The following is a 26085-nucleotide window of genomic DNA, read 5'->3' as shown; positions in this document are numbered from 1 at the left end:
AACATTAAATGAAAGCAATACATTCCATAGTATCTCATCCGGCCAGGCCTCCACTGCTGCCCTGTGCCTGGCCCTCCTGCTCATCCCCACCTGCCCATCCCCACGTGCCCCTGTCCCTCCCTGCCCATCCCCACGTGCCCCTGTCCCTCCTGCCTGTCCCCACCTGCCCCTGTCCCTCCTGCCCGTCCCCACCTGCCCCTGTCCCTCCTGCCCGTCCCCACCTGCTCCTGTCCCTCCTGCCCATCCCCACCTGCCCGTCCCTCCTGCCCATCCCCACATGCCCCCGACTCTCATCTTCCCACCAGACTCCTAGTCACGAAATTCTGTTCTTGTCCTGTTTCTTCGGAGCCCCAGACACACATGGCAACTTGGAACCCGGATGGGGAGTATGGAATTTATTTTATTGTTCTGGGTCTGGGTTTTGTTCCGTAGACATCACGATTCCTGGACGGCGGGGACGTGTCCCACCCCCTGGACTCGCGGTCCCATGGGCCTGTTCGGATTGTTTTCCAGTTTCAAAGTGCACTGAGAAGGCTTCACAGTTTTAATACTTCCTAGATGCTCAACTGAGGCAAAGTGACAAAATGGCCCCCCCACCCCCGCCCGCCAGAAAAATAAAACCCCAAGCCCCCCGGCAGCAGCTGCTGCAGCCGTATGAAAAATAATACAAACTCTTCTTAAAAAATAGATTACACAGGAAGAACCCAGAGGACTGAGGGCCGTGGGGAGGGCAGGGAGCCTGGGGAGAAGCCCGGAGGGGCACGGAGATGAACTGCAGGGGTCGGGCTGCTGGTGGACGCCTGCCTCGTCCGCTCTGCCCAGCGTCCCTCTGCGGCTCCTCCCAGCAGCTCTGACCCAGGGACCCAACTACTCCCCTTCTCCCTCAGTGGGCCCGCCCTTCACCCTGAGGCCTGGTACCTGCTTCTCACTAAAGTGGCTTCAATAAAGAAATGAAAAGATCCAGAGCAAGAGAGGCCTGCTGCTTAGCCCCCGGGGAATTCCACCCTGCAGGAGCTGACCTCTCCCTGTTTTGGGGTTCGGGCAATTATCGATACCTGCTGCTACCGAGACACCCCACCCCCCGGGAGGTGAAGGACCCCAGGAGCTTGGCCTCTCCCTCGTTCCGCGCCCTCCCACGTCCCCAGCCGTTACCGGGCCCGGTCTGAGGCCGTCTGCCAGCCCAGCCTCGGAGTAGCTGCGGACAGGTGGGGTGTGCACAGAGCGGCCGGGGGCGATGGGGTGCGGGATGGGTCCTCCGGCTCATGCAAAGAGAAGCGAGAGGGGGCGGCCCCACCAACACAGAGGTAAGGCAGGGTGAGGTGATGGTGTGTGTGCAGCCAGGCCAGCGCCGGGGCCGGGGGCAGAGACGGGGCAAAGGGGCCACGGCCCGCAGGGTAGGAGAAGGCAAGTCAGGGCCCGGCGCCGGGGAGGAGCCTGCCTGCCTGCTGCCCAGCTGAGGGCTCCACAGCCGGCTGCCGCCCGCAGAGGAGTCTGGTGCTGGGTGGATTCTCTGCAGGTGGGGACGGGGGCAGCTGGGTGGGCCGGGGTCAGTCGGGGACCTCGGGGTGGGCAGGCAGTCCACTCTCGCCACGCCGGTAGGTCTCCCAGAAGCCCCGGTCCAGCTGCTCCAGCTGCGGGCCCAGTGGCAGGTGGCCGGCCAAGTGCATGCGGAGGGTCTCCAGCCATTGTTCCAGCTTCACGAAGGAGGGTCTGGGGTGACAGGTGGGCGGGATAGTGGGTTCTGTGCTGCCGGGTGGGGGGGGGGGCGGCCCCACCCCTAAGGATTGCTCCGGGCTGAGCCCCCCGCCCCACTTACCTCTTCTCGGGGTCCAGATCACAGCAGCGCACGGTAATGGGGAAGAAGCTCGGCGGGCAGTTTGGGGGGCAATAGCGGTCCAGGAAGCCTCGCACGTTGAGGCCAAAGTCCATGGTGCGGGGTAGGTAGTCAGGGTCAGCGTTCACCCGCCCAATGATCTGTCCAGCACAAGGCCCAGCGGTTACCCGCGGTGGGGGTGGGGGGCCGCTGGGACTGACGCCAACCAGGTGGGTTTGAGGGCAGGTCACACTTGGTCTGGGGCCAGCCTGACCACTGCACCGCACCCCCACCCCGCCCCAAGCTTGCAGGTTCCCAGGAGCCCCAAGCCCGAGGCCAACCGCCACCCACCCCCACCTACCTCACACAGGACGATTCCAAAGGAAAACACATCCACCTTCTCATCGTAGCTGCGGCCTGGATGGAGAGATCGGCTGTCAGCAGGTGAGGCTGGGTTGGGGGCCAGCAGGGTGGGACCAGGAGAAAGTAGCGAGCGACTGGACTGCCGTGGGACCAGGGCTTATGTCGCTGTGTTGCCGCCCCCGCCAGGTCTGAGCAGACCTCTGCGGGGTGAGGATGAGAGCCCTGCCTGGGGGGGTTCCGGGCCCAGCTCGGCCACCCACCAGCTGTGTGACTCTGGACAAGTCATGGACCACACAGTGACCCCCAAAACTACCCATGTCAAACCCCTGGAACCTGTGACCATTACTTCACTGGAAAAAAGGTCTTTGCAAATATGGCCATTAAAAGGATCTTGAGATGAGATAATCCTGGATCATCCGGGGGCGGCCTCTAGGTACCGTTGCAAACATCCTAAGAGAGACTGAGGAGGACGACACACAGGGAGAGGCGGCCGTGGCCACGAGCCCGGGAATGCCAGGGCAGCCACCAGAAGCCAGAAGCCGCAAGGAGTGGGTGCTCCCCGGAAATCCCTGGAGGGAGCGGGGCTCTCCTGGATTGCAGACTTCCGGCTTCCAGAACTACAAGGGAATAAATGTCTGTTGTTTTAAACCACCCGGTTTGTGGTAATTTGTTAACAGCACTCCCAGGAGCTGATACAGACTCTCTGGGCCTCAGTTTCCTCAGCTGTGTGTGTGTGGGGGGGTGATACATCTAACCTTGTGATGTTAAAAACAGCCAGTACAGCCACCCTCATGTGTCAGATGCAGCAGGCCCTCACAGTAAACCCTTAAAGGTAGTGATTGAGCCCCCTTCTGCAGGTTAAGTTACGGGGGGGGGGGGGGTGTGGGAGGGGATATGGAGGCCTATGTTAACTCTGGTCAGTGCTGGCACCGAGATGCCCCCAGCTCTGCCTGCCCTCTGTCTGAATGTCACCTGCCTGTGTTGGGTGTCACCTGGGGTGTCATATGTAGTCATCATGTGACAGGCCCGATAAAAAAGAAACCGAGTGGGAGAGAGGCCCCGGGTGGGCCAGGCTGTCCGCCACCTGATCCCTGGGCCCTGAGAAGATGTCACCTTGCAGGGGACTTGCTGGCGTGACTGAGTTAAGGATCTGGAGATGGGGAGAGGACCTGCGATACAACCACAAAAGGTCCTCAGGAGGGAGGCAGGCACGGAAGGAGACTGGACAACGGACACAGACGTCCGACAAGGTGCCAGGGTCCCGGCCTCTGATGGAGGAAGGGCCTCTGATGGAGCCAGGCAGCCTTTGGAAGCTGGAGAGAAAGCGGGACCTCCCCCAGCCCGGTTGACCCCTGACTTCAGGCCAGTGACGTGGACACTGGACTTGCCACCTCCAGGACTCTGTGATAAGCGGGTGGCGTGCGGGACAGTGGCACGGGAAACGAGTTGCGGGACCCAGGGAGGAAGCTGGAGGGGAGGGGGGGCTGGGCAGCGGGGGCTGCAGCCCTGCCTGGGACCCCCGGCCCGGGGGAACGGGACGGGACGGGGGGGGGGGACCCACTCACCGTTGATCATCTCAGGCGCCATCCAGTACGGGTTGCCCACCACCGTGTAGCGCTTTTTGCGGTCTGGCTTCTTGAGGCTTCGCAGGTCTTCGGGCTGTGTCTTCTCTTCCACCATGAGCCGTGCCAGCCCAAAGTCGGCCACCACCACGTTCTTGTTCTGGGGTGACCACGAAGCAGGGCCGCACTGAGAGGGGCTCCTGGCAGCACATGCCCGCCCCACTCCTAGTCCGGACGGTTCCACAGACAGCCCGGAGGACACGCCCCTGACACCCGGGGGCCTGTGAGTAGTGCTCTGTGTGCCCCATCAGGGCACCAGGGCTGCCTTGCTGTGCCAGGGAGGGAGTAATTCTAATTCAAGACCTGGGTCCTGTGCTTGGCACGTGACAGCTGTGTCTCTTCCTCCTCCAACAGTCTGGGGGGGGTGTGATTTTTATCCCCACTTTACACATGAGGTTACTCAGGCCCAGAGAGGTTAAGACAGTTGCCCGAGGCCATCCAGCCGGTCGGCTTTACTGTTTTAGGTTTGTAGGAGTACAGATGTCGACCCCTGTGTCCACCCAGCAAGGGACAGACAGGCTGCCTTGGGTCACCGGTGTCAAGCCAGGGGCCTGGAGAGGTCTCTATAGGTCCGGCAGCCAGGTCTCTTAGGCGTGGCGTCCAGGGTCCTGGAAGTCCAGACTGTGTGTGCCAGCCCCAGGATGGACCACTGGGCACGGACACAGAGGCCGTGCGTGACAGGCCAAGGGGGCAGGGGCCCAGCCAGGGAGGGGTTAGGACCAGGCTCAGTCTACAGGGAAGGACTCTGTGCTGTCTCTGCAACACCAACGTGGACGGTTGCCTACAGAAGACTCTGCAGAGACGGCAGACAGGGGAGGGGCCGAGCTCGCACAGTGTCCACCAGGATCGTTCAAGTGCTGGTCCCTCTCAGGACCCGCGCTTCTGAAGACTCCCCCAGGGTCCGATGGTACACAGCCCCCAGACCCTGCTGTGGGAAACAGCTCCAGGGAAACCAGCAAGGGTGCCCACTGGATTCTTAGAGGCCCCAAGCGATAGGTGAAAGTTCTGGTTTGTGTACACATGGATTCTGGGGATGGGGAGCTCACAGCGCTCATCAGATTCTCAGGGGATGGGCCCCGCTGTGGGGTCCAAGCTGGGACAGGCCGCCCCTCCTCGCCCTGCACACCGGCCTGGCTCAGCCCTGCAGTAACACCCATCACCAGCAGGGGCGGCCCGAGCAGGCTCCCTGGGAGGCCGACGGAGCCCGCCTTGCCCACCTCTCTCGTGTGTCCACTGCCCACAGCTTTCGGAGGCCCAGAGTCCCCCAGAGCCTCCCGGAAATCCCCAGAGGGCTCAGACCACCACCTCCCCCAACTCTATAGTGACCAACTCATTGCTTCCTAAATGTCGTATCACCAGCCCTTTGCGTGTGTTTTTCCCACCACCCGAAACACTTCTTGTACTGAATTCACTGGGCAAACGTCTGCCTGGAGGACTTTTGCAGATGCTACCAGTTAAGATGAGGTTCTACTAGATTAGGGTGAGTCCGAAATCCAGTGTCTGGTGCCTTTATAAGAAGGGGACAGGGGCACCTGGGTGGCTCAGTCGGTCGGGCGTCCGACTTCGGCTCGGGTCATGATCTCGCGGTTCATGAGTCTGAGCCCCGCATCGGGCCCTGTGCTGACAGCTCGGAGCCTGGAGCCCGCTTTGGGTCCTGTCTCTCCCTCGCTCTCTGCCCCTCCCCCACTCGGGCTCGATCTCTGTCTCGCTCTCAAAAATAAACATAAAAAAAAAAGAAGAGGACACACAGACACACAGAGGGGAGAAAGCTGTGTGAAGACTCAGGCAGAGACCGCAGTGATGTGGCTACAGGCCAAGGAGCGCCAGGGAGCGCCGGCAGCCTCCAGAGGCTGGGGGGGAGCGCAGGACAGGCTCCCCCTCACAGCCTCTAGGAGAAGCCAGGCTTCTCAACACCTTGATTTTGGACTGTTTGCTTTGCTTCCTGCCCCCTGCGAATACATTCCCGTTGTTCCAGGCCGTCCGGTCTGTGGTTCCCTGTCACGGCAGCCGCGGGAAACCAGGGCGTTGCCTCTCCGGTGGGGCACGGTCAGCCGCCCCTTCCTCTGCCTTCTGTGGACGGTCCACGGTCCCCCTCCATCCCCCACCTCAGGCTACCCCCACCCTTTTTTTTTTTAGGTTTACATATTGATTTATTTTGAGAGAGAGACACAGAGCACATGAGCCGACGAGGGGCAGAGAGAGGGAGAGAGAGAGAATCCAAGCAGGCTCTGCACTGTCAGCTCAGAGCCTGACAAGGGGCTCGAACTCATGAACCATGAGATCATGACCTGAGCCGAAACCAAGAGTTGGACTCTCAACCGACTGAGCCACCCAGGCGCCTCCCCCCCCAACTCCCCTACTTAAGTGTGTCCCCCAGAGCCTCTTTCCGAAGCCTGTCTTGACCTCCTCAGCCCACGCGCCCAGGCCCTCCTCCAGACCTGCAGCTGTTGGCGTGGGCCTGGCCACTCTGCCGTGGGCTGTCCTGTGAATGCCACCTCGCTCACCGCCCGTTACAGTTTACACACCACTCTCTCCTTTATCGATTTCTCCGAGCCTCCTAACCACCTGGGACCTGTTGATGGCTCAGAGCGCTGGAGCCACCATCCACGTGAATGGCGCAGCCGGCTCTGTCTGCCTCCTGGCCTGGCGCTGTTTCCGCCTGGGCCGAAGGAGGCGTGGGCCCGGGCAACCTAGGAGCCCCGTCCGGGGCAGGCCACGAGGCCAGGAGTGGGCGGGCGTGGCTCCTGCAATCTCCCTCCCTCCCCGGCCCGGGCTGCTCACCTCTCGGACCAGGCAGTTGTGGGAGTTGAGGTCCCGGTGGATGATGTTCATGGAGTGGAGGTAGGCCTGGGGGCAGGGGGCACAGAGGTCAGGAGGCAGCTGCGCCGAGGGACCCCAGCCCACCCCTGGCCCCCCAGCGGCTTCTACCTCCCCTCCTGCCTCAGGGACACTTCCCACCCTCAGCCGATACCCCTGCTCTTTCTTGGCACTTCCTGATGGCTTCTGTTTCTCAGTGCCTTCTAAGGTTTAAGGTCAGCAGGACAGAATCCTTTTATCGGTGGGGTCAGATCACCCAGCCACACCCCCGGAGCCTACTCACCATCCCTGAAGCGATATCCTTGGCAAAGCTCACTCTCTGACTCCACGGGTACTGGCTGTCCTGTGGGGGGCGTGGGGAGAGAAGGGCCAGCGTGGACCAACGGGGCCACAGTGGCAGGACAGTTGGGTGAGAGGGAAGCCAAGGCAGCAAGTGTCTCGGAGAGTCCAATGACCCCCCCACTTTCTTTTGCACCCACCTTTGTCTGCTTCTAAGGGGTGTGGGGGAATAACTCAAAAACACCACTTTCCAGTATGTGTTTTCAAACGCAAAGTGGGGGACACTCCTCTGTAACTCCTGAGCCAGCTCTTCGCAGGGGAAAAAAACTCTATGTTCGACACAATCCCATGCCTTCGGGTTTTTAGGAAATCTGAACCTACTTTCCCGTGCAGGCAGAGAGGGATGGGCCCCGCGAGATCGCCTGCAGAGTGCCAGCAAGTAAGGCTTTGGGCTCAAATCATCTGGGAAACGCCTGGTTCTCACACCCCAGCCCCCTACAGAGTTCAAGTTGGGGGGAGGTAAGGACATGAGAGCGTAATCAAGACCCAGTGCAGTGAGGAAGCCCAAGTGGGTGGAGGCTGTGATTCCAGATTGTACTTGACCACAGAATCCTTTCTGAGAAGTCACACCTGTTACAGGCCTGCAGGGACCACAGCCTGGGGCAATGAGGAGTCTGCAGGTGCAGGAGGGGGTCAGGACCTCTTGGTGTCCGGGTGATGCCCAGGTGGGGACCCCCGGGGCACTGTGCGAGAGCACCAGAGCGTTAGAAGCTTCTCTCCAAATACTTTCCCAGTTGGGATTTGCAATTTCATCCAAGCCCTTAAAGAAAGTTCTGAATTTTCGGGTGCCTGGGTGGCTCAGTTGGTTAAGCACCCAACTTCAGCTCAGGTCATGATCTCACGCCTCGTGAGTTCGAGCCCCGCATTGGGCTCTGTGCTGACAGCTCAGAGCCTGGAGCCTGCCTCAGATTCTGTGTCTCCCCCTCCCCTGCTTGTGTTCTGCCTCTTGAATTAAAAAATTAAAAAAAATATATAAAGTTCTGAATTTTACAGAACATAGTAAATAGTAAATATGATTTGGTTTCTCTACAAGCAAAACAAAGGCCCACAGCAGAGAGGTAACAAGGTGCCCCTCCTGAGGTGTTCGGCCCTGGGGCAGGCGAGGCTGGGTCTGGCTGCTCTGGGGCGGGGCAGGGCGGCTGCCCCGAAATAGCCTGTGTGTCCCCTCAGCCAAGCTGCCACCCTCTCTGCACCTCGCTCCCCATCTGATTCGGATTCAGGGTCTGAAGGGCCTTGGAGACCAGAGGCCAACCCCACCGGAGAGCTGAGGAGGCCCAGAGGGGAGCTGCCCCCCCCCCCTTCCAGGGCCTGTGGCACTGGCTGTGGGGCCGGGGCGGCAGGTGTGGGCCCTGCCCACGCACTCACCATGCTCTTGATGATGCCACGGAGGGTGCCCCCCTTGATGTACTCAGTGATGAAGTTGAGTCTCTTGTCCTTATAGAGCACGCCGATGAACTTGAGCACATTGGGGTGCTCCAGGCATCGCATGACCTTCACCTGGCGGGGTGAAGGCAGGCTGGGCCTGGGGCTCCACCCAAGTCTCTCTCTTCCCCTGCTGCCCCGCCAGAGATCGCAGCCGATTCCCCAAGGTGCCCGTGTGGCCCCTGCCACCCTCCAGGATGCCCGGGCCCCTCTCTCCCTCCTGCTGGGATACTTTCTCTTCTTTCGGTGTGTGGGTGGAGCGTCACATCCTCCCGGAACCCCGGGCCACCCCTGTCAGTGGAGAAGGGGCGGGGGCCATGGGATGTCCCAGGAGTGTGGTGAAGGGGAGGGTGCAGTTCTGCTCACTGACCTCCTTGAGGAATGTCCTCTGTGTCTCTTCGTCAAACCGGATCAGCTCCTTCATCACCATCACCTCGCCCGTCTCCCGGTGCGTCACCTGCGTGGGGACACAGAGGCACGGAGCCTGGGTACCGACGGAGGCCCCAGCCCCACCCCCAGAACTGCAAGGGGGACGGGCAGATGGCTTCAAACTCTTCACAGACATTTCGTGTGGTGCCTCATCAATTCCCTTACAGACGAGGACACAGACGCTCTGGAGGTTTCCTGACAGTGGCCAAGGGCACCCAGCAGGATGGAGGGGGTGGCTGGGTCTTGGGGGCCAGGACCGCCTGACTCAGAGGCTAGCTCTTTCCTCTGCTCTGCTGGGCTGCTTCCTGGAGGTCAGATGGGACTTCTCCCCTGGGAAGGGGACCAGGGACAGGGCCTCGCCGGCACCTTCTATATAATCCTGAACCTTCCAGCCTGGTGACAGCCAGGTGACCTCAGAGCCAAGGAGGGGCTTGTGTCTCTACTGGGGGAGCATGTGAAGGGGTGGGCAGCATAGAGGCCGTGAGGGGTTGGCTTCAGGCTCAGTACAGGGCCCCGGGGTGGGTGGGGAGCTTTCTGGGTCAGCCCGGGTTGCCCTCCCACCCCCTACCACATCCTCCACATAACGTTCTGGGTCTCTCTGTAGTGGGTCCCCTCCCCTAACTGACTCAGGGAGGCCCAGGTGGAGGAAAGTACCGGCCAGGAAGTCTGGAAGCCCGGTACCCCTTCCACTGTGGATTCCTGCAGGCGGGACTGATGGGTCTCACCTGGCCTGTCCCCCATTCCCACCTCTGGCCCCGCCCCTGCCCAGGCCCCCCCTGTACCTTGATGGCCTGGCCGAAGCAGCCTTTGCCCAACACCTCCCCGTGGATGAGGTCCGACGGCCGGAAGATTCGGTGCGGCCGGCAGACCACACGGAGGGATTCAGAGCGACCCAGGTCCTTGCGCTGGGAGGCCGGGGAGCCCAGGGAGCCAGCACCTGGGGACCTGTCGATGCTGTAGCTCCTCCTGGGGAGGCACACACGGGGCTCGGTGTCACGGGGGCCGGTGGGCACTGGGCCTCGGTCCTGCCCCCTTCCTCCTGCCTGCCACGCTCCCATCCATGCCGGTCCATGTACCATCAGCACCCCCACCCCAGTCCGGGAGAAGGTGGCACAGGGCCGCTCTCCTGGGCGGTCAGAAGGCTCATGCCCCATCCAGCACCCAGACTAGACTAGACCTCTGTCCTGGGCCTGCTGTCCTGCAGGTGCCCTTGGTGGGACCATTTGTCCTTGGCCTACTCTGGCTGGTGGCCCTGGGGCAGATGCTTTGTCTCCCAGCATCTGAGTGCCGGGCCTTGGGGTGCAGAGGCAGACAACCTATCCAGGATGCCCTTAACCCTGCCACGTGGGTGGCTCCACAGGGTAGCGTGAGCTCTAGACATACGCACGCAAGGAGGAAATACGTGCCTTCGACACCACTAGCTCTTAAACAGTGTCACCCCAGAAGATATGCCTCCCCCCCTCAAAACCTTTGCCAGGAGTCTTGAGCAGACCCCCAAGGTAAGTGGAGTGAGGACCAGGCTGCCTCTGGGTTTCTTCCTTGTGTCTCCCCTCCCTTCAAGAGGGTATGGGGCCCTTGGCACCTCCCGCCTGGGCCCCCGCAATGGCCCACAAGCCACCTCTGGCCTTGGGCACCCTTGTGCACAGGGGCCCGTGCCTCCCCGACCACACTCGATGCTCCCCTCATCCTGAGCTACCTGCCTGCTGTTCCACCCTGGAAGTGCTGTGGGACCCCCCCGGCTGGGGGAGGTGCACCCCTGCTTTCCTACCTCTCACAAACCTTTCTTTCTCATCCCTCCGCACCCCTTGCTGGCCTGCTTTTTTGCGGGCCTGCCTCCCCCATCAGACTGGGAGCTCTCAGAGGGCAGGAACCAGGTCTCATCCCCGAGGCCCAGCGTCTGTGAAAGTACCTAGATGTGACAAGGCACGGGACTGACTTACAGGACAGGCTTCTGCCGGGAAGAGCTGCCCACCTCCCCGCTGGGAGTGTGGATTGGAGAGCCCAGGGGGCTGGGCTCAGGCCCTGGCCCATGGCTCAGTGTGTCGTGTGGGTCGTGCTCAAGAGTTAGCTGGAGCAGGCGGCTGGTTTCCTGGATCAGAAGATCAATCTGGGGAGAGCAGGTGTGCGGACAGGTGAGTCGGAGGTGGTGCAGGTGGAGCTGGGGGAGGAGTCAGGCATGAATGCACCACCTCCAATTCTGCTCACCAGACTCAGGGCCCATACCTCATCCAGGGGCACGTTGCGGATGGGCGTGCCATTGATTTCCAGGATCCGGTCTCCGACGTGGATGGAATTCTTCACATCTGGGCTCATGCAGCCTGGGTCCACTCTGTGGGCATAGAGTAGTGGTCAGCCAGACCCCTGCCTGCCTGTCCCCTGGAGCCTGGATGGGAAACCAAGCCCAAGGGGATCAGATGGGGGTGAGGAGGCAAATTAATTCTATTTTGCGTGATTGATAGATGGCAACTGCCTAGAATGTGGAGTTCTGGTTTGATGGGGAAGAATTCTATAATCGATTACTAATGTCTGCTGTGGGTGGGAAATTGGAGAAAAGCGCATCTACACTGGATGCACAGAGGCTCCCATTCAACAAGGTGCTGTCTCTGCCATGGAGACAGACAGATCCTTCCAGCTGCCTGGTATGCTTCAGGCAGATACGCATCATCTCATGAGAGGAGTCCGAAGAGAGTCTGGACCCCCTGGATTCCTGATTCCCAAACTTGCCATGCAAGATGAGGCAAAGGCTTCCACTTCTCCAGAATCAGCAGCTGGGTGGAGATAGGATGACACCCAAAATCTAGCTCACAGAACGGCCGTTTTGCCAAATATATTTTGCTGCTGCTTTTTTTTAATGTTTATTTATTTTTGACAGACAGAGCGTGAGCTGGGGAGGGACAGAGAGAGAGGGAGACACAGAATCCAAAGCAGGCTCCAAGCTGTGAGCACAGAGCCAGATGCGGGGCTCGAACCCACAAACCATGAGATCATGACCTGAGCCAAAGTTGGACGCTTAACAGACTGAACCACCAAGGTACCCCTATACTTGCTTTCTTTAAGTCCTTGGTCACCGTGTTTTCATTTTGTCTTCATGAAGGCTTTTTAAAGGAATGTTTACTTTGTCTCTGTCCTGAGATAGGGAAGGGGTAGGGGGCAGAATGGAGACTGGGAACTTTAAGAAAAAGGTTCATATGGGGTGCCTGGGTGGCTCAGTCGGTTGGGCGTCCGAGTTCGGCTCATGAGTTTGAGCTCCGCGTGGGGGCTCTGTGCTGACAGCTCAGAGCCTGGAGCCTGCTTCAGATTCTGTGTCTCCCTCTCTCTCTGCCCCTCCCCGCTCAAGCTCTGTCTCTCTCAAAAATAAATAAACATTAAAAAAACAAAAAAGGAAAAAGGTAATAAATGCAAAAGGAAGAACAGAGTTAGAATATCACCATGGTGTAGTTGTCACAGTAATACAGATAAGAATCCTCTGTGGATGCTAAAACCATTCGGGGAAAGGCTGGTGGGGACAGGATATTTACAGAACCAAATCTCACAAATGACTTACTGATTGTGTTACAAAGGGACAAAAAATCCTGGACAGTAGACAGCAGACTGTATTTTAACGAAGTAATCAAAGGTGACATCTCCCAGTAAAGGGCATGCTTTATTGGCAATGTGGGTCTGGCGGGAAAATCCAAGAAGGACACAGAGTCACTAATGCAGTTACCAGGTCAAAATGCATAACCTAAATCGAACAAAGGGGACACAGCAGCCCAAATTGAACGGAGGGGTATTCGACTTGACAATCGGCTGCGATTCTTCATAAATGTCAAGGTCACGAGGACAAGAAAAAGCCGAGGAACTGTCACAGAGTCAAAGAGACTGAAGGGACGTGAGGGTTCAATGCACTGTATGGTCATGGGTTGGATCCTGGGTCTAGGGAAATTGCTATAACGGCTGGCGTTGAGAAAATTGGCAGAATTTGAACGTGGACTTAAGATTGGGTGAGAGTGTCATGTCAGTGTTCAATTTCCTAAACCTCATAATTGCACCATAAGACACAATTGATAATTATGGAAGAGGATGATCTTGCTTTTAGGAGAAGGTATAAAGTATTTGGTGGGAAGGAAGGGTCACTAACGCCTGCTATCTACTCTCAAGTGATTTAGTAAATAACAGCAATATGTACCTATGTGTATATATAAATATAAATAAGTCATACAAACATACACATAAACACACACATATAGGTAGGAGACACACATAACCTAAATGTGGCAAAAAAACCCGTTAAAATTGGTGAACACAGAAGGAGGTGGAGGTATTCAATGTACTTATCTGTTAAATTTGCTGTACGTTTGAAAATTTCATGACAAAAAGTTGAAAAATAGTGAATATATTTCATTGAAACAGGCTTCTTGTGCGTCTTAGAAGCATATTCCTTGGGGTGCCTGAGTGGCTCAGTCGGTTAAGTGTCCGACTTCAGCTCAGGTTGTGATCTTGCAGTTTGTGAGTTAGAGCCCCGCATCGGGCTCTGTGCTGACAGCTCGGAGCCTGGAGCCTGCCTCAGATTCCGTGCGTGTCTCTCTCTCTCTGCCCCTTCCCCACTCAGGCTCTGTCTCTCTTAAAAATAGGTGAACATTAAAAAAAAAAAAAAAAGGTATATTCCTTAGCCTCTTGTCATCCCTCAGTCTCCTGCGAGGGCGGTGGGGGGCTGGGGCATGGATGAATTAAGCTTTCCTTAAAATGCTTAGAAAAAAACAAAAAGAAAAGCAGTCCACTGATTCGTTTAGAACAAACAAGTAAATCAGGTGAGTAAATCGGCGAGGCTGGGCGGCTTCTCAGAGGGGCACGGTCCCTGCCGACGCCGTTGGGAAAGCGGCTGCTGGCGGGCAAGAATGCTCATCCAGCGAGGGATGCCGGGAGGAGGGGCTGCGGCTCCCGTTTCTAACATCCCGTCTGGTTTTGAGGGCCCAGCTGGTCTGGGAGTTCCCCACCTCTGCCCAGTCTGTCTGCCCGCTTATGTATACGAGGCAGCTGCCGGCCTGGCTGGCGTGCAGGGTGGGTCAGCAGAACAAGCCCAGTACCACCTTCCCTTCTGGCCAGTGCCCAGCCCTGGTGCTGGGACCTGACAGCTGGTGAGAAGCGTTCGCCGGATCCAATGGAAGCTGGCACTTGGCTCCCACGCCCGCACAGGCGGACGCTACTTCTCAGGAGCCTGGGTGGCTCAGTCGGTGGAGCATCCGACGTCGGCTCAGGGCACGATCTGACGGTTCAGGAGTCCGAGCCCTCCATCGGGCTCTCTTCGGTCAGCATGGAGCCCCCTTCAGCCCCTCTGTCCCCTGCCCTCTCTGCTCTCCCCCACTCACTCTCTCTCTCTCAAAATAAATAAACTTAAAAAAATTATAAAACTACTTCCTCAAGGAGTCCATCAAAGCTCAGAAGAGACCTTAGAAGGCTCCAAGGTGTCCAACTTCCTCACTGTTCAAAGAAACCCAAAGCCCAGAGAGGAGAGCAGCATACTGTGTGGGCTCTTCAATCTGCATTCCTTCCTGCATTTCAGACTCTTTCTACATCCTTTAGAAGTTTCTTTATGGATGACCTATCCAAGTCTTGGTTTTGTCCACCTTACCGTGGTTTGTTTTTTTAAGTTTGTATTTATTTATTTATTTGAGAGAGAGAGAGCGCGTGCATGTGAGTGGGGAAGGGGCAGAGAGAGAGAATTCTAAGCAGCCTTGTTGGCACGGAGCCTGACGTGCGGCTTGAACCCACGAACCGTGAGATCATGACCCGAGCCAAAATCAAGAGTCGGACGCTCAACCGGCTGAGTCATCCAGGCGCCCCACGCCTTAACGTGTTTTTATTTTTCCCTTTTGCTTGAAGGGTATTTTCCTCAAGGACAGCATCCTAGGTTGATGGTTATTTTTTGCTCAGTGCATTGAATACATATATCATTTTGCTGATTTTTAGCTTCTGTCGTTTCTGTTGAGAAATCAGCTGCCCTTTTTTGAAGGTAATCTATTTTCTGTGGCTGCTTTTAAGGACTTTTCTTTTGCCTTGGGTGTAGCAGTTTCACTATGCGGGGTGGGTGACCCAAGGGTGGATATTTTATTTTGTTGTTTGGGATCTACTGGGCTGAAGTCTGTGATTTGGTGTCTGTCAGTTCTGGAATGTTCTCAGACATTGGACCTTCAAATGCTGCCTCCCTCCTGCCATCTTGTGCTTCTCCTGGGATGCCCAATGGATGTTCAGATCCTCACTCTGTCCTCCATGTGTCCTCACCCCTCTGTCACAGCTTTCATCCTTTTATTTCATTTCTAGGAGTTCCATTTGGTTCTTTTCCAAATTTATCTGCTCCTTACTTTTTTTAATGTTTATTTATTTTTGAGAGAGAGAGAGGGAGACACAGAATCTGAAGCAGGCTCCGGGCTCTGAGCTGTCAGCGCAGAGCCCGACATGGGGCTCGAACTCATAAACCACGAGATCATAACCTGAGCCGAAGTCGGACGCTTAACCGACTGAACCATCTGGGCGCCCCCAAATTTCTCTGCTCTTTCCTCATTTTTTTCTAAACCTCTCTTATGACTAAAACATATCGAAAACAATTATTTTACATGGTTTCTGATCATTCCAGTATCTGGAGGTCTTGTGGGCCTGGTTCTATTTCCTGTTGTGTCTGCTGGGTCTCACAGTGCCTTGCTTCCTTATGCACTCGCTGGGTTTTGACTGAATCGCTTCCTTGGGACACTTAGCTCAGTCCACCCAACGAAAAGAGCTGCATCTGATTCTACCAAGGAACAATGCCAGTTGGGAAGTACTTTAAACTTACAGTTGTGACTTCGTTTTTTTTTTTTTTGAGCCACCCCGGCATAGGAATTTGCTTTGCAAACCTGTTTATAAATTCTCAGGGGAGATTCCCCCCTCCCCTTCCATTCAGGCTCAAATCAGTTTATCTTACAGTTCCGGGAGTGAGGGGCTGATGGAAGGTGTGGACTGTTTCTCATTCATCCTCATCCAGAGAGCCCTTTGGGACACCCCAGTCTAATGGAACAGGAGTTCTCTAGTTCCACTGGCTTCCTCTACAGGTCAGGGCTTTGAGAGGCCCAGCCACAAAAGGACTTAAAGACAGAAGCTTAAGTTCACTCAATTTCCATTTGGCCTTAAGGCAAGGCTGTCTTCAGTGGTTCTGCTGACACTCCTGGGCTCCCTACTTGGCCCCGAGCTGCTTACTCCCCTCTTTCTTGTTGGGTTATACATGGACTCAAGAAGTTTTCAATATTTTTCATCTAGCATCTGCCGTGGTTTTTAAAGGAAGGACCGGGCCAGGGACGAGGTACAGCAGATTGTCAGAGCTGGGTTCTGTCTGTGCCCAAATGCTCACCCGCTCTCAGGGTGCCCTAGACTCCAGCCGCCCACCAAGAGCACCCATGGCCACAGCCAGACCGGCCATGGCCTCGGCCAGCCACTCACCCCTGGACGCGGACGGTGTGGGAGTGCTCTGTGCTGCAGCCCGGCGGGCCGTGCGGGGGGTCGATGGAGACCGAGAGGCCACGTTTGCCATGAGCCGAGGCTGGGATGGATACTAGGGTGACTGTGTGGGGCAGGCGGGAGCCGGGGGAGTCGGGCAGGATCTGCTCGATGACGGGGGTCACCACAGTCTGGTAGTAGCAGTGGCCGCTGCAAGGGCCACAGGTGGTAGGGACCCAAAGAGGGGGAAGAAAAGACTGTTAGGACAGTCCCCAGCACCTTCTCTCCTCCCCGCCTCCCTTTATGGCTCCCCATGGCCAGAGGGGTCGTCGCTGCCTAATAGGACTGGGGCAGGAACCGGGCTCAATCATTCTGGGCTTGTCTGCTCCTGACATGCTGTCAGCTGGCCAGGAAAAGGCCTGTAGATACATCCGGTTCAGGAGGAAGTCATTAAAAGTCCATCTGGGATTAAGCCATGCTGCCTGGGAATCCAGCTTTCTCAGCACTGGATGATACAGAATTTGTCTGGTTTTTGTCCTGGCTCTCAACCCTTGGAATACGAGTGTCCCTGAGACCATACCTGAGCTTTTGTTAACAGGTGACTCAGGATGGGGGCTAGTCACCAGAAAGACCGGACCGTGTGATCAGAGGGTGGACCTGTGACCCAGCCTGACCTTGAAGGAGGCGTGTGTGTGTGTGTGTGTGTGTGTGTGTGTGTGTGTGTGTGTTTGGAGAATCAGTTCAATCATGTGCCCAATGATTCAATCAATAGTGCCCACACAATGAGGCCCCGATAAAAACTCTGGTGAGGCCAGGACAGGTTGGGGGTGTCACAGGTCCTGATTCCATGCGGGGTAGTGCACAGAAGCTCTGTATTTGGGGCCCTCCAGACCTTGCTCTTTCCATCCTCTAGCTGGCTGGTCCTTATATAGAGGGATTTGTACCCTTTATAAAATGCCCTGGAATCCTAAGTACAGGGCTTTCCTGAGTTCTTGGAGTTGTGCAGAGAATCATGAAACCTCAGGGGTTGTGGGAACCTCTGAACTCGGAGCTGGTGTCTGAAGCGAGGGCAGTCTCGTTGGGGGACGGGCCTGACCTTGCAGGGTCAGGGTCAGTGCCAGAACTGCACCTCAGTGACACATCAGCAAGAGCGATGTCTGCTGTGTTCTCAGTGAACTCCTGGGTTGTTTCCCAGGCACTCCTACCCCATGGCTCCTATTAACGACCCACCGTCCCGCATGGGATGTGGAAGACCTGTGGGGGGCGATGAGGGTTACCCCGGGCTCGGAGGGGACCAGGGCGCTCACCAGTACAGCTTGGAGTGCTCCACCAGCGTGTAGGTGTCCCCGTCACCGATGAAGGTCCCGCACGTGAGGCAGATGAAACACTCGGGGTGGTATTTCAGCTCCCCGGCCACCTGGCAGGGGGAGTGGCGGGGACGGCCCAGGTCAGCTGCCTTCCCCCCCCCCACCCCCGGCCTCCTCTCAGAACAGCCCCCAGACAAACTTTGGGGGCCCGGTTGGCCAGCTGCAGAATTCTGGTTCCGCAGACGGGCACACAGACCGATCGATGGGCTCAGAAGGCGGGGTGGGGAGGTCAAAACAGGCGAAAAGAACAAGAGGGAGGCTGGGGTAGGGAAACCCGTGAGGACGCGCGCACACACAAGCACCAGGGGCGATGAGTAGGGGCGGGTGCTTACCATGACCAGCCCCTTGGTGATGTGCTCCGAGCACCCATGGCAGGACTCTCCATAGCGGGCCCAATAGTCCCTCTTGCAGAAGAGCTGCCCATCCTTCTCGTAGTACTGGTGCGAGAGAGAGGCACTGCACTCACAACACCTGGGGGGGGGGGGGCGGGCACAGGGACTCAGTCTGGCCCACTGCACAGCTGAGCCTCGCCGTAGTCTAAGTTGCCTCCGTAAGAATCAGAAAAAGGTGTGCCCCCCGCCCCTCACCCTCCTTGGGCAGAAAAAGCCTGCTCCTGGGGCAGAGGGCTTAGCAGGTGGAGCCAGGGATGGCTTCAGCTGCCCCTGGTCCCTCAGCTGGAAGCCTCTGTGCAGTGCACAGCCTGCACAACCACCCGTGTACTTCTGCACCCAGAGCATCTGGCCGGGCTGCTAGCCCCAGGGTGACAGATGCTCCTCACGTTTGAGCCCCTGTCCCTTGTCACACAAGGAAGATGGCCCAGAGAAGGCAGATGACTTGCTCTTGGTCACCAGTCCAGTGGAGAGGGGAATGGAACCCGGGAGCCCAGGCCTCGGCGGGGTAGGGGTGGGGTGGCTGGACGAGTGCCAGCCGATGCAAATGGCAGTGACCTGCTGGAGCCGTGGAGACCTACCAGATGCTGGCACCTTCCCACCGCCTTGGCGAAATGTACTCAATCCACACAGGCCACCATGAGAAAGGTTAGTTCTGGAGGCTCTAAACTGCCCTGGGCCACATGATGGGTGCCACAGACCCCGCAGAGCTACTCCCCGTTTCACGGCCATACGAGGCAGACGTTTAGCTCAGCAGAACCAGCCAGGATCAGTGAAGACAGACAGAGGGTCTCCCGGTTTCCTAGCTATCAGATGCTGTAGTCACAAGAAGGGGGGGCCCAACCAGAGCCCCAGTGCCCACACCTTCCCTCACAAGGGCCATGGCACTGTTGCAGAGACCGCCCAGATGTGCAGTCCTCAAGGTCAGGATACCCCTGCAGCGTTGGGAGGGGCCATAGGGGAGGCCTGGTTGGGGCAGATGGAGAGAAATGATGCACCCGCTTCTATGTGTGATCCCACAGGCTAGGAGCTAGACCTACATGCCTGGCTGCCCTCCACCCAGGAGTGAGCTGGAGGGGGACCAGAGGCCAGGCCGGCAGGATGAGGAAGCGCAGGGTGCCTGGTGAGCCAGCGGGGGCAGGAGCCACACCTCGTTCTGAAGAGCCTGACTCAGGGTCCTGGGTGCACAGGTACGCCCAGGCCAGCATACACAAGGAGCAGAGAATCTGCCGGCTCTGCTGCCGTTTGAGCACTCTGGGTCATGTGCCAAGGTCATGCAGGGACAGGGGAGGAGACTCTGAGCTCACGCCCAGCAGGGAAACAATCCAGGAGAGCAGAGGAAAGACTGGGGCCTGAGTGAAACTGCCCAGTCCCCCAGACAGCCAGGGAACCCTCAGCCTCTGCAGCAGGCATGTGGGATATCTCACTGAGGGCACACGGATGCTCTTTAGGGAACTGGGAATGAAGAGGAGGGAGAGGCCCGCAGGCAAGAGTGCTGGTGGGACACTGTCCCTTTAAGAGGATCCAGACAGTTCCCCATTGTCTGGGAGCCTGAGGGGAGGGGCGGGGGACCACAGCCAGCGGCTGAGGGTTGGGGAGAAGGCATGGCCCAGGTTCAGAAGCACAGGGGTGGTGGTGCATCCAGGAAGACGGGGGAGTTCGATGAGCTCCCCCTACAAGAGGAGGGTGTGGGGGAGGGAGGGCCTCCGGAGACTGCTCTGGGATGTGAGACCAGGCAGCGGAAGCAACGCTGGCCCGGAGCCATGACGTCATTCTCAGCCCTTCCTGCCCAGCACTCCCAGGCCCCCAGCCCCAGGCGTCCTTAGGGCACGCATCTCACTGCCAGGTGGGCAAGGTGGGCGAAGGGGCAAGTAAGGCACTGGGCCCGGAGGGCGGCAGCCCAGGCTGAGGGGATCTCTGGTGCACGCCCCCAGGGGGCTGCAACCTAGCGGGAAGGCACAGAGGAGTAGGCTCTGCAGAGAGGCTGGCTGGTGTGCAAGCACCGTGACCTTGGGGAGGCTCCCCCACCTCCCACGTGTCCTGGGGCAATCAGTGAGTGATTCACTTTGCCCTTCCACCGACCAGACCGACCAGACCGTCCTCGCGTCACAGCAGTGTCACCATAGAAGTCTCCCCCTCACTCCTGGCTGCCAGCCTGCAGGAAGCAGGGCCTCGCCTGCCTCTGGGTGGGTGGGTGGGTGGGCTGGTGGGGGCTCGGGAGCAGCTGTCTTCCTATGGGGAGAGAATGCTCTTCTCCAGCCTGCAAACTCCTACCCCTTCACTCCCTCACATTCATCACCGTAGCAGGCCTGGAAGACCCGGGTGGCGCTGACTCAGGGCTGGGTGGGTGCAGTCAGCTCCCTGGCCACCACTTCCTTGAAGTTTGCTCAGTCACCTGGAGGGGGTGCCTCCAAGCAGTCTGCACCTCCACCAGGCCTGTCTGCATCGCCAGCCTCCGTTGGCCCTACCAGTCTCTGCCATCAACCTGAGGGCTCTCTGAGGTCCCATGTCAGGCATCCACAAATGCTGGACCCCAGAGAGAAGGTGAGCGGTTCCTGCTGAACGCTCCACCTGGAGCAGGTCTCATTCGCCAGCACCCTCAGAACTGCTCGAGGGCACCCGGGCGGGGTCTCCATCTCAGAGAGGGGATCTAGCCCAGACTCACCCAGCAGCTTGGTACTGGCACTCAGGGCCTCGGCGTACCTTTGCACGAGGAAGGCACATAGGAACGCCTGGCCCCTGTCCATCACTTCACCCCTCAGGCCTCTGTCTGGGCCACGAGCCAGAGGAGGAACGTGGGGTGCGCAGGCCTGGCTCTTAGGGGTGCCCCGCACGTGCTGCTGCCCCCAGCAAGGATGTCAAGAGAGGAGTACCAGTACTGAGGATGTGCAGAGATGGCCGAAGGGCCAGAGAGAGGAGCTCCTGGAAGACGGTCTTTGCCCCAGTCCAGGGCACACTTCCCTGAGAGCAGGCACCTACAGAGCCAGGCTCGGGTGGGGAGGAGGACCCTGGGGAGGACACGGAGAGCTGCGCTGGGAGGCAAGGTCTGCAGGGACAGGTCCAGCCCTCCCAGGGACAATCTTGACCCAGGGCCACATCCCGCAGAAAGAGCTGCTGGAGGACCAGCTTCGCGGGGAGACTGGATCAAAGGACCAGAAGTCTCAGCGGCGGCCTGCTTCCCCCAGCAGGCGGCCAGACAGTGACCTAGAGGTTTCGGTTCTCGGTTCTCCTGCCCCACAGCCGGGTCCCAGGTAGGTCTGCCCCACCGTGGCCTCCGGGCCCCGGGGCGGCAGGGGGGTGGGGGGCCCTGCCTAAGGTTTGGGACGGGTGGAGAGGGGCTGTGCACTCACTTGGCTCCTTTGAGGAAGCGGCTTCTTCTCAGGGCCAGCATCCTTTGCAGCAGGGGGCAGCGGGCTGCGCTGCGGTGGGGTGGGCCCAGCCAGCTGCTTCCCCATCCTACCCCAGGCCCTCAGGATTGGAGGCTGCAGAGGGTGGGGCTAGCTCGGCCACACAGCAGCGGGGACGATACAGCAACACGGGTGAGCAGGACTTGGTCTGGGCCCACAACAGGAAGCAGCTGAGGGGCCTTCTGCCTGGGCTCCGCTGGCGGCTCGGGTGGCCCTCAGCCCTGCACACCTTAGGAAGCACCCTCCGTGCCCCTCGGCCTCTGCTTGGACAGAGGTCCCGGAGGCTTGGGACTCTCTGGGGACAGGGACAAGCTCAAAGGCAGCTGCTCCTGCCGGTGCTGCTCCCAAGGGAACGGAGGTTGACTTCCACAGACAGTCTGTTCCCCTTGCCTGAAAGGTCCCCCGAAGCGGGGGAGACTGCCTCCCGGCCTGGGCTCTGAGCCCTGTGCCAGCTGTGGGCTCACCCCTGTTCGCCCAGGGCAGCCCTCCCCACCCCCCCTGCCCCAGGCCTCCAGGGAGATGTCTCCAGAGCTACGGTGGCCCCCGGGGCTCGAGTGCCGTGGGCTTCTGGGAAGGGACCTCACCAAGGCAGCAGCTGGACCAAAGCAGAGCTTGGACGACTCAGCCCGGCCATAACCCTCCGGGAGGTGGGAGAGCTAGAGCTGAGGAAGGAGCAGGTCCTGTGGTGACAGGGACCCCAGCGCTGATGCCAGAGGCATGCCGTATGCACTCACAACCCTCTCACCACAAGGCCTGGGGAGCCAGCGACTGCTGCCGGTGCACGACATGGACTGAGAGGCTCCTGGGAACAAGGCAAGTAGAGACCAGAAGCTGGCTGCTGGGTAGCCGTGGGGCTCGGGCAAGCAGCGAGTCCTGAGTGATTCCTCACTGTCACGGGGGTAAGGACGCTGCTGGCCTTGCTCAGATTTGGGGGGGAGGCTGGGCCGAGCACACACCGCTGGGCCAGGAGCACTTGTGGAAGCCAGCGTGTGGACGCTGTGGCTCTTACTGCCTGTGGACCCTCTCTCACTGCGGGAGCCTTCTCTGTGCCCCCATCACAGCCGGCTCAGCGGCACATGCCTTTTCCCTAGGGCCCTGACCTGGGGCCTTACCCCTCTCTTGGTTATGAAGGGCAGGAACCCGTCCAAAGCTAGGTTGATACATCCTGCCCCCCTCCTTCCCTGCTGTGGCTTCCGAGGCCGCATTCCTGGCCCTCCAGCATGACTCCCCAAATCCCACCTCCCTCCCCACCCCCAGCACAGGGGGCCCCAAAGTTCTTCCTGATTTCTCTCAGCCCCATCCTGAATCCCACCCGTGACCGAGTGGTCTCAGACCACCTCCCCAGCGCCAGGCAGGGCACTGCCACCCTGGATGGTCTGCTGCGTTTCAAATCAACACGGCTGGGCACGGCTCATCACCCACCGGGCCCCAGCTTCACGAGAGCCAAGGGCCCACCGTCCTCCCCAGCAGCCGGGGCAAAAGCCCAGACTTTCAACTCCGATCTTAAGTACACATAGCCTTCTGTTGACTGGAAGCCTTACCCGTAATATAAGCGGTACAATTAACACAGATTTCGTATTTATGTGTACTACCTACCGTGGTCTTACAGAAAAGCAAGCTAGAGAAACGGTGGTGAAGAAAATCATTAAGAGGAGAAGATACACTTACAGTACGGCACCATGCAAAATCTGCCTATTAAATGGACCCCGCGCAGTTCAAACCCGTGTTGTTCAGAGTCAATGTAATGTTAAGAATGCCCAATAAATGCTGGCTGCTGGGACAACCACTTGCCAATAGTGTTCCTTCTACAGCTGAAATTCTCTCCATTTGTAGTCCCTGTCCTAGGTCAGCCCTTATGAGCTCGGATCCCTGAACTACTGTGACAGTCCCTTCTCTGCCAAGTCACTGCCATCTGCCCACTGGGATGGCACTTCCGCCCACGTCCCTCCCCTGCTTTCTGCAAACCCTGTCTGCTGGCTCCCTCTTGCCCTTGGAAGGTCCTTATCTTGGCCTTAGGGCCCTTTCGCAAATTGATCCCAACCTGGCCTCCTCCCCCTGCTCTTTTCCAACCAAATGAGCTATTGTTCCTGTCTGTGTCTGTCTCCGTGCCGATGGCCGCCTTCCCTGAAGGCCTCGTAGTGGACTCCTGACTGGGCCCCCCCCCCCACCCCGGGTCTGGCGCCTGCCTCTCTTCTGGCCTCACTAGCCAGGGTGGACGCTGTGTGTCCCTTTCACTCACAGGCTGTGTGTGACTCTGGTCAAGAGAATTAACCTCCGTGTCCCCATTAATGGAGACAATATAATAGGTTAACTAGACAGTCCTTAGGAGGGCGCCTGGCCCTTACTAAATTAGAGAAAACGTTGGGTGCTGTTCTTAAAGAAAAATAAAACAAACCTTGTCAGAGGTTTCCACTGCCTAAAAGAAACCCCTTCAGCTGGTGGTCACAACCAGAGACAGCACCAGAAGGAAGAGCCAGGTCTCCCAGATTGCTGACCCAGCCTCTCGTCTCTGGCAGGCCTTGCTTAGGGCCCCCTCCCCCCCTACCTGAAGCAGTCTGCGTGCCAGTCAGCATTCAGGGCCTGGAGGTACTGGCCATCATAGATCCTCTGGCCGCAGCTCGCACACACGGGCAACTCACTTCCTGTAAAGTGGACAGGGAGTCAGGAACCATTCTTCGGAGGCCCAGCCTGCCCTGCCCATCCCACGTGGACTTGCCCATCCCTGTGCACACACAGGCAGCGCCCAGGCACTGTGCCGAGCAGAAGGATAAAGGATGCAGGTCTGAGAGTCTTGCTGAGACTTTGGCTAAGTTGCTAGGCCTCTCTGGGCCTCGGTTTCCCTATCTGTAAACTCAAGAGGGGAATCAGATGTCCACCCTCCAGCAACAGCCTTCTTCAACTTCAGCTACTGTCTGGCAAGGTCGATAGGGAGAAAGAAAGCAGCAGGATTTAGGGATAAGGCAGCAGGTAACTCTCTTGTCACAGCCCCTCTCCTCCCCTGCCTGCCCAGGAAGAGGAACCTTCAAAGAGTAAGGACTGGGCTGGTGCATCTGGGGCTGAAGCCCCTACAAAAGGAGAAAGGCAAGGAAGCCCAGAGGTGCTTCATGCTTCGTCTGAGGCTTGGCGATGCCTGGGCTTATGAGGGGCTGCTGGGGTTACAGAGCTGGGCACTCCCCGACACCTGCTCTGAGGACGACTGGCACCTCTTTAAGCCCGCCACCAGGCATGCTTAGTCATCCTAGGGGCCTGGCATCCTTGGAGCTGGGTGGGCCCTGGCGAATCCCCCAAACCTGCCCCTCCCCATTGTACAGATGGGGAGACTGAGTCCTGGAGAGGGTAAGGCTTGCCTGGACATACAGTTAGGCTCCCAGGCCACAGCCTGTCCTTCCATGAGGACACAGGAACCTAAGACAGGGGTGACAGTGAGGTGGGCCCTTGTCCCAAGTAGGCCTTCAAGGGCCTGGGGCAGGGCTGGAGCGGGTTGGCATAAACGGGACCTGCATTGGACCAGGTGAGCCTGTGTGATGGCTGTTGGGGGAACCCCGGGAAGGGGACCCCAGGGAGGGAGTCTCGGGGGTCTTTATACCCTAACTGTCCTGCAACCCAATCCTTGGGCCTCCTGGTAAGGAGGCTAGGATGAAAGTCATCCTCCCAGTCAAGACTGATGCAGGCATTGAGTTTGGTGCAGAGAGAGGAGGTGGGGGCCCCCAGGATACTGTCGATGGTTCCTTGGAGGAGGTATATTTCTGCTCTGCCCATCCGGGCCCACAACCACCAGTACCGGGGGCCAATTACCCAGCCCCCAGTTGTCAAGACGGGGAAACTGAGGCCTGACACGTAGCGCCTGGCTCAAGGTCACGGAGCGGGGCGGGCAACTCGGACCCAGGGCTACGGCTTCCCCAGCACCTCTTTCTTCCCGGCCGGCTTAGAGACAGGATAAGGGGTGGCCCCAGTGCGAGCCCCGGGTGGGCAAGGCACGCGGATGGAGGCCGGGGCCGGGCGGGCAGCGCCTGGGACTCCTCCGGGGTGGTCTTCGGTCGGGGGATGGGGCAGGCGGGGATGAAAGGGAGGAGGGGCCCACCCCGCCGGGCCGAGGAGGGGGAAACAGGGTGGGAGCGTGTCAGGGAGGGGCCTGCCGTCTCGGGAAGGGCGAGCTCATCCCCGAGGAGGCAGGGGCGCGGCCTCGCAGCAGACCCGGCCTCCGCGGCCACCCGGCCCGGCCCCCTCCCGTGCCCCCGCTCGCCCGGCCGCCCCGACGCGGCGCCCCCGCCCGCCCGGCCCCCGGCGGGCGCCCGGCCCGGCCCGCACCCCGCGCACCTTCCTCTCCCATACGTTCTTCCCTCCAGGTGCAACAAAGTAGCGTCAACCTCATGCACTCGGCGGGGGGCGGGGCCCGGCGGGCTGGGGCTGGGGGCGGCCCGGGCCCCGCGAGCTCGCCCGCAGCCGCCGCCGCCGCCGCCGGCCCGGGAGGCGGAGGCGGAGAGCGCGGGCCGGGCCGGAGTGGGCTCGGGGCTCGCGGCGCCGCCGCCGCCTCTCGGACACCGGCTCCGGCACCGGCTCCGCTCCGCGGCGGCCTGGGGAGGGAGCGGAGGGGCGGGCCGGGGCGGGGCCTGGAGCTGCGGCACGGGGGCGGGGCGGGGCGCGGGCGAGCGGCGGAACTGCCCTGCGCGG

The 26085-nt window shown here is 59.0% G+C and overlaps 2 protein-coding genes across 9 annotated transcripts; one reads left to right on the top strand and one right to left on the bottom strand.

Moving 5' to 3' along the window:
- Window positions 1-386: 386 nt before the first annotated feature.
- LIMK1 (LIM domain kinase 1) lies at window positions 387-25852 on the bottom strand. 2 transcript variants are annotated; one of them, XM_047839090.1, is made up of 16 exons: window positions 25732-25852; window positions 23960-24056; window positions 17951-18089; window positions 17559-17668; window positions 16255-16461; window positions 11029-11134; window positions 10746-10912; window positions 9588-9771; window positions 8747-8833; window positions 8320-8451; window positions 6899-6958; window positions 6580-6645; window positions 3742-3898; window positions 2175-2230; window positions 1817-1974; window positions 387-1710 (listed from the first exon to the last, which is right to left on the bottom strand). In XM_047839090.1, the coding sequence occupies exons 1-16, from the start codon at window positions 25784-25786 to the stop codon at window positions 1548-1550; spliced, it is 1944 nt and encodes a 647-aa protein (XP_047695046.1). In that variant the 5' UTR covers window positions 25787-25852; the 3' UTR covers window positions 387-1547. The 2 variants fall into 2 exon arrangements, with proteins under 2 accessions (XP_047695046.1, XP_047695047.1); XM_047839091.1 differs by lacking the exons at window positions 23960-24056; window positions 25732-25852 and adding an exon at window positions 21358-21488.
- Window positions 19580-23200, top strand: LOC125154597 (translation initiation factor IF-2-like). 7 transcript variants are annotated; one of them, XM_047839096.1, is made up of 4 exons: window positions 19580-19853; window positions 20460-20551; window positions 21113-21258; window positions 21473-21854. In XM_047839096.1, the coding sequence occupies exons 2-4, from the start codon at window positions 20531-20533 to the stop codon at window positions 21852-21854; spliced, it is 549 nt and encodes a 182-aa protein (XP_047695052.1). In that variant the 5' UTR covers window positions 19580-19853; window positions 20460-20530. The 7 variants fall into 7 exon arrangements, with proteins under 7 accessions (XP_047695052.1, XP_047695049.1, XP_047695048.1 ...); XM_047839093.1 differs by having other exon boundaries at window positions 20442-20551; XM_047839092.1 differs by having other exon boundaries at window positions 20093-20551.
- Window positions 25853-26085: the final 233 nt, after the last annotated feature.

Source organism: Prionailurus viverrinus, chromosome E3 (assembly GCF_022837055.1).
Source record: "Prionailurus viverrinus isolate Anna chromosome E3, UM_Priviv_1.0, whole genome shotgun sequence".
Taxonomy (NCBI): domain Eukaryota; kingdom Metazoa; phylum Chordata; class Mammalia; order Carnivora; family Felidae; genus Prionailurus; species Prionailurus viverrinus.
This window is presented reverse-complemented; position numbering and strand designations above follow the sequence as displayed.